Source organism: Micromys minutus, assembly GCF_963924665.1.
Source record: "Micromys minutus genome assembly, chromosome: 19".
Classification (NCBI taxonomy): Eukaryota; Metazoa; Chordata; class Mammalia; order Rodentia; family Muridae; genus Micromys; species Micromys minutus.
Genome location: NC_137954.1, coordinates 25523176 through 25529289, shown reverse-complemented (window position 1 = coordinate 25529289; position 6114 = coordinate 25523176). Strand labels below are relative to the sequence as shown.

At 53.6% G+C, this 6114-nt stretch overlaps 1 protein-coding gene across 4 annotated transcripts in view; it reads right to left on the bottom strand.

The window, feature by feature from the left end:
• Nucleotides 1-691: 691 nt before the first annotated feature.
• The window catches only part of SPEG (striated muscle enriched protein kinase), a 54803-nt gene continuing 49380 nt past the window's right edge, over nt 692-6114 (bottom strand). For all 4 annotated transcript variants that reach the window (XM_080932998.1, XM_080932994.1, XM_080932995.1 and 1 more), the window contains 9 exons: nt 5947-6114; nt 5705-5827; nt 5354-5521; nt 4675-5236; nt 4011-4250; nt 3675-3898; nt 2855-2930; nt 2410-2559; nt 692-2119 (listed from right to left, as the gene is read on the bottom strand). In XM_080932998.1, coding sequence (XP_080789124.1) covers nt 1927-2119; nt 2410-2559; nt 2855-2930; nt 3675-3898; nt 4011-4250; nt 4675-5236; nt 5354-5521; nt 5705-5827; nt 5947-6114 — 1904 coding nt within the window. In that variant the 3' untranslated portion in view covers nt 692-1926. The remainder of the gene's footprint in view (nt 2120-2409; nt 2560-2854; nt 2931-3674; nt 3899-4010; nt 4251-4674; nt 5237-5353; nt 5522-5704; nt 5828-5946) is intronic.

The window sequence follows — 6114 nt, the reverse complement described above, 5'->3', positions numbered from 1 at the left end:
TAGAACACAGGAAACCTAGCTCCCTCTGTCCTCTAGCTCAGGTCCAGGACACTCATTTCTGGGACCTGGTGCTGCATGGGTACATCCAGTCACAGTCCAGCAGACTCCTAACTTGCCTTGGAGACAAGAAGGTCTAGCCTGATGTGTCCCTCAACCCTAGGAAAATGAGCACTCACGGCTGCTCCATACAAGTAGATCTGTGTTTTAAATCCCAAGAACCTGAGGCCAGGGCCCCTCCTAGTTCCTTCTCCAGCTCTTCACACTGTTTCTTTTTACCTAATTACTGAGATAAAATCCATTTCTAGTCCTGAGGCAGGGCAAGAGTAAAGGAGGCTGAGCTAGACCTGGGATGTGGCTGGTCCATTCTAGAGCCCAGCATTCTTCAAGTTACAAAGAAGGAGCATATGAGCAGAGGTGGGTCCCGGGTGTCAAGAGCGAGGGTGGTTATGGGAATTCAGTATGTCTCCCCGCATCCTAGAAACTGCCAAGTGACTTCAGTCTATATCTAGCAACACAAGGGGGTGAGAGGCAAGGGAGAGATTGGAAGATCCCAAGGGACTCAGTGGTAGATCCTTGAACACATTGTTCTTGCCTGGAGAAGGTGAAGCTCAACCCAGGACTCCCTCCAAGACACCCAACCTCCTCCTCCTCACCCCACCCAGAGACCACACGTAGGCCCTGCTGCTTGCTGTTTTTTTTTTTTTTTTTAATTTTTTTTTTTAATTTTCCTTGTGACAGACAAACAGCTGGATGGCTGAGGGGATGGTTGGGACAACAAAGGTAATAGGGATTGAATAGAAAGGAAACTCCACAAAAGACAATAAATAAATAAATACAAACGGGAAAGAGGGCAAAGGCCATGGAGAAGCAGTGAAAACACCCCTGGGCCAGTGTAGAAGGCCCAATGCTGCATCAGCTGGGACAGGAGACCAGCTGGGGTGGCCTTAGGCACACATTTCTTTGTCTCTCTCCTTGATCTTTCTTTTCTTTTTAAAAAATTTTTAAAAGATTTATTTATTTTATGTATACAGTATACTGTAGCTATCTTCAGACACACCAGATCCCATTACAGATGGTTGTGGGCCACCATGTGGTTGCTGGGATTTGAACTCAGGACCTCTGGAAGAGTAGTTGGTGTTCTTTAACCACTGAGCCATCTCTCCAGCCCCTTTTAATTTTTTAAAAAATTTATTTATTTTATGTATGTGAGTACACTGTTGCTGTCTTCAGACACACCAGAAGAGGGCATCAGATCCCATTACAGATGGTTGTGAGCCACCATGTGGTTGCTGGGAATTGAACTCAGGACCTCTGGAAGAGCAGTCCATGCTCTTTAACTACTGAGCAATCTCCCCACCCCTTCCTTGCTCTTTTTGAAGAAGCAGCTGCTGGCCTGCCCTGCCGCCCCTAAGCCCATTCCTGTTGCCTTCCACCTTTCTGCCCCTCCCTTACGTCTCTACTCTGGCTCCTGGCATTGTCTCTATGCCCTGTCCTCCTCTCAAACATACTCCCACATTGTGGGATTCTTCTTCCTCTTTAGCCATGTCCTCTTCTGGGTTCTCCCTGAGATATAGCATTCCCACTCTTGCCCAGAACCTTCCTCAAGCTTCTCCCTCCCTCTCCACCCCCCACCCCATTTGTTCTTCACTTCCCAGTTCCTCCCTTGCGTCTTTCTGTTCTGATCCTTGCCCAGCCTGGCCAGTGGGTCTCCTGCTCTGGTTATAGCCGGGGTGATATCCGGCTGAAGCCCCAGGGCCTTGTCCTCTTAGGTCCATGAGGTAATAGCCCAGCCAGATGTTGCTGCTGCTGGTATCTGAAGCCCCCCGCCCGTCCAGCGTCCAGCTCAGCATGGGCTCTGGAATGTCCCTTGGCAGCATGAGTGAGAACCCGAGTTGAAGCCCGTGGCCGGGCTGTGGTCCATGCCACCTAGGGGCTGCCAGGGTAGGAGCGGAGCAGCACCTTGTGACGGGTGGCAGCCTCAGCCCGACGGCGCCGCTGCTCGCCCAAGAATTCCTTGAGCCGGTTGGTGGTGAAGGTGAGTGTCTGGCGGCGCAGCTTCATCAGGTAGGCATCTTGCAGCCATGGGTGGGCCAAGCAGTCCTGCAGTGAGGGTCGGCTCCTGCCAGGCAAGCCAGAGATCATGAACCAGGAAAGAAGCCCTTGGAGAAGGTAGGCTGTTCCCTTTACCAATCCCGATTCCAATACCAGATGGCTCAGTTTCCCAGTCTCTGTGATAGGGAGTGATTCTGTCCCAGGGCTGTTAGGGGCTTTAAATGGCAGGCAGTGTGACAGCTCCTACAGCTGCTGCTCTATATGGAGGAGTTGGGAGTCTCTGGCCAAGCGAAGCCACCATAGTCTGCATTCAGAGGTTTGTAACACTGAAGGGTTGGCAGTTGGGGGCCTACTCACCAGGGATGTACTGAGAGAACCTTTCTCAAGAAGAGAGTGGCACTCTGGGATGTGTTAGGGTACAACTGGAAGGCATCAAAGCGACCCCCAACAATCCGAGCCTCTGTTTCCTGGGGATCTGGCTCATAGAATGGGGAGTACCCACTAAGCCTGTTGCGGAAGAAAGGTTGAGCTGGCATCTCAGATACCCCTCTCGTTGCCTCTACCTTACGATGATGTTTAGTTGAAAGGCTTAGAAGACATTCGTGTAGGGCATCTGGGAGGGGCCCAATATTCAAGGACAGTGCCACTTTGCTATTGGTTGTGTGCTGGGGAGATAGGGCATGCAGGATGAGGGGTGTGCAGAAGAGGGCTGAGGTCTAGAACAGGTAGAGGGAAGGATCATGGGCAGAGAGAGGGAAGGATCATGGGCAGAGGAAGCATGGGGCTGGGCCAGACCACTCACATGATGTAGGTGAGCACACCCGCTCCCCAGATGTCTGTGGCAGAGCCAATGGGGTCTCCCTTCACCATCTCAGGAGCTGACAAGAGACAGAGGTCAAGCTGACCTAGGTTCCCTATGGCAGGGGAACAGGGAGAGGCAGGCCGGGTTGGGGGATGATTCTGGAGCCTTAAGAAGCAGGACCATGGCCGAGTTAACCGCAGCATGATTAAAATCAGAACAGCGGGCCTTAGAGGTCAGCAGGCAAGACAAGAGTGGGGGTGGTGTGGGCCATCCGGGCATTGAGATTCCAGAAGACCCAAGAGTATGGCCAACACCAAAACTAAGAGCCTTTGAAATCAGCCTGGCTGGCTCGAATCCCAACTTGCCCCTTCTCACTATGTGCCCTTGGGCGATTTACTAAACCTGCCTGGCTCTCCACTGTCTCATCTCTAAAGTGTGGCTGGTAGAATAACTCTAAGGAATGATGTTAACAGGTGGCAGTTAGCAGGTAGCTAAATGCTCGGCTTTCCCCACTCTGTACAGTTGTAATTGATTCGCTCGTCTTTGCAGCTTTTGCAAACCCCATTGCAGTTATTTGTAACTGTCTAATTGGACAAATACGTAATGTCAGGGTGCTTCTCCTTCCCCATCTGTAAAAAGGGAGTACCATTATGCGGAACTCCGGGGCTATTGTAGAGATCAATGGAAAGAACTCGGTTCATTATTTACATAATAGTTAATGTTTATGCATGGTACTCGTTTGGGTGAAGCGGGTGAGCTTGAAATGCCCTTTGTGGCAATTCTCCAACCCTCAACCGTGACTGGCTGCTGGTCCTCTTACCCATGAACTCCAGAGTGCCTGTGCGGTGGCCAAGTGGCTTCAGGGCCTGAGGGTTATAGGGCTGAGCGCTGCCGAAGTCCACAATCTTAAGGGCATTGTCAGCGGCCAACAGTAGATTGTCCGGCTTGATGTCCAGGTGTAGCACATTGTGGCCATGGAGGTAGTCCAGGCCTTGTAGCAGCTGCACCACGTAGGTGGCCACATCATCTTCTGAATACCGGAATCTAGGGTTGGGGGTGGGGTATCACCAGAGGCAGAACAGGTGATCTTCCAGTCAGCCTCCTCCCGGACCTGCTGGACCTGCTACCCGTATCCCCAGGAATAGCCAGCAGCTACCTGTCGCTGAGCCCACAGAGAAGTTCCCGGTTGCCACAGCTCTCAGCGATAAGCACAAGGTACCGAGGGGTGATGTAGGCCTCATGCAGGGACATGAGCCGCTCGTGGTGCAGCGTTCGAAGCACCTCATACTCCTGAAGCACTCGTCGCTTGCCCTCTGCGGCGTACGGCACGATCTTAGCAACGAACGTTCGGCCTGTGGCGTTCTCCCGGCATGACCGCACAACGCCAAAGCGACCCCTGTGTGTGTGTAAGAGGGATGCCACAGACTCAGGGTGGACACTATCACTGTGAGAGCTGAAATGGGAAGTGGGAACAACAGTGCAGTGGGCTTGAGTGTGGGCTTCAGAGTTCAGCGCTGGGAACAAAGGATTTCAGCTCTCCTGGCTCTCTACCTTGGGGGAGAGCATATAGTCTCAGTTTTCTCATCTGTGAAAGGGGTGACGGTGACAAGGCTGTGCCTTCCTCTCACAGTTGTGAAGAGCACATGGCTCGAGGTTAGGACAGTAGCTAGCTGAACTCGAATGGTCCTAAAGACCCACATCTCAGTATCTTCCTCCAGGTCTAGCCAGGAGAATCTGCTCTGCTCCCCGAAATCAAACCATATCCCTTGTTCCCTGTGTCCCATCCACTCTCCCACCGTCCCCTCCCTATCCCTGCTTGCCTGGCCTTCTCCTCTAGGAAGGTGTACGGTTTCTGAGGAGGGCCCTGTCGAAGACTGGTGCTCTCAGGTGTTGGGGAGCTGACTATCTCCTTGGCTGGGCTGAGGCTCCGCACAGTCACCTTGGTGGGCTCAGGAGGGGGCTCAGGAGCTGGGGGCTGGGGGGCTGGAGGTGCAGACACGAAGGAAGTCACCATATACAAGGAAGTTGAGGAAGGTGCTAGTTTAACCCCTTGAGGACTAGAGGTTGGGGTCAGGGTTCCAGTGTCAGGGACAAAAGACTTGGGTTCACTGGGGGTGACTAGGATACTGGGTGGGGATGGCTCTGCTTTCTGGGTGGCCAGAAGCCCCCTGTGCTTTCGTGGAGGGGTTGCAGGTGGTGGACCCACAGCCTTGAGAGAGGACAAGGCTTGGTCGGCAGACATGGAGGAAGTTGAAGGGGAGGCTGGGGGAGCAAGAGTGGGGTTGGGGGCCAGTGAGGTAGGAGAGTCAGGCGGTGGGGCCCTGGTTGGCCCTGAGGTAACAGGGGCATCTTGGGGAGCAGCAGCTGGCTGAGCTGGAGAATCTAAGAGGAGACAAAGAAAATCATCTCTGAGTGTTCTGGGAGCAATGCTCCGACGCTGCTCCAAGGAGTAGTGAGGATCCTGGGTTCCGACACTACCACCCTACACCACTCGCTGACCTTGAGTTCCTCGGATGAAGACCTTCTCAGAAGGGTTGCTGAAGGGCCCCTGTCCGGCACGATTGGAACAGGCCACACGGAACCTCACAGTCACACCGGCAGGCAGCTGAGTCACGTTGTAGTAACAATCGGAGATGCCTGAGCTCACAGGGTGCCAGACAGACTCCCCTGCAGGCAGCACAGTGGAGGGTTAGGGTTCAGGCCCTAGAATGGATGACCCTCGATCTCTATGCTATCTATAAAGACCCTAGAGAAGCTGCCTCTACCTAGAGAGGACACTGCCCTTCCCAAACAGCCCCCTCCCCCGTCTGCCACTTGCTCTCCCTTCCCTTCATCCTGCCTTGCTCTCACCATCTACCCGCCGCTCCAGAGTGTATGTGCAAGGTGCCCGGCCGTCTCCAGGCTTCCACAGCACCAGCGCTGTGTCGTGGTAGGTTTGGGGCACCTCTGGAGGAGCTAACTTTCCGGGGATGCCTAGGAGAAAGAGAGTCCCCAGCTAAGAGTTCATCAAGCCCTAACCCACTTCTGCATCCGTTACATTGGCCCTATCCCAACCCCCCCACCCCGTACCACCACTAACCCCACTAACTCACGGGCCACTGCCACAGTACAGGAGCTGGTAATGCTGCCCAGGACATTGGTAGCTGAGCATTCATACAGTCCAGTGTGCCGCTTGCTAGCCCGGGGTATGCTTAGCATCTGCCGACCATCTTTGCAGGACACAATGACCACTGAGGGCTCTGACCGCAGGGACTGCTTAT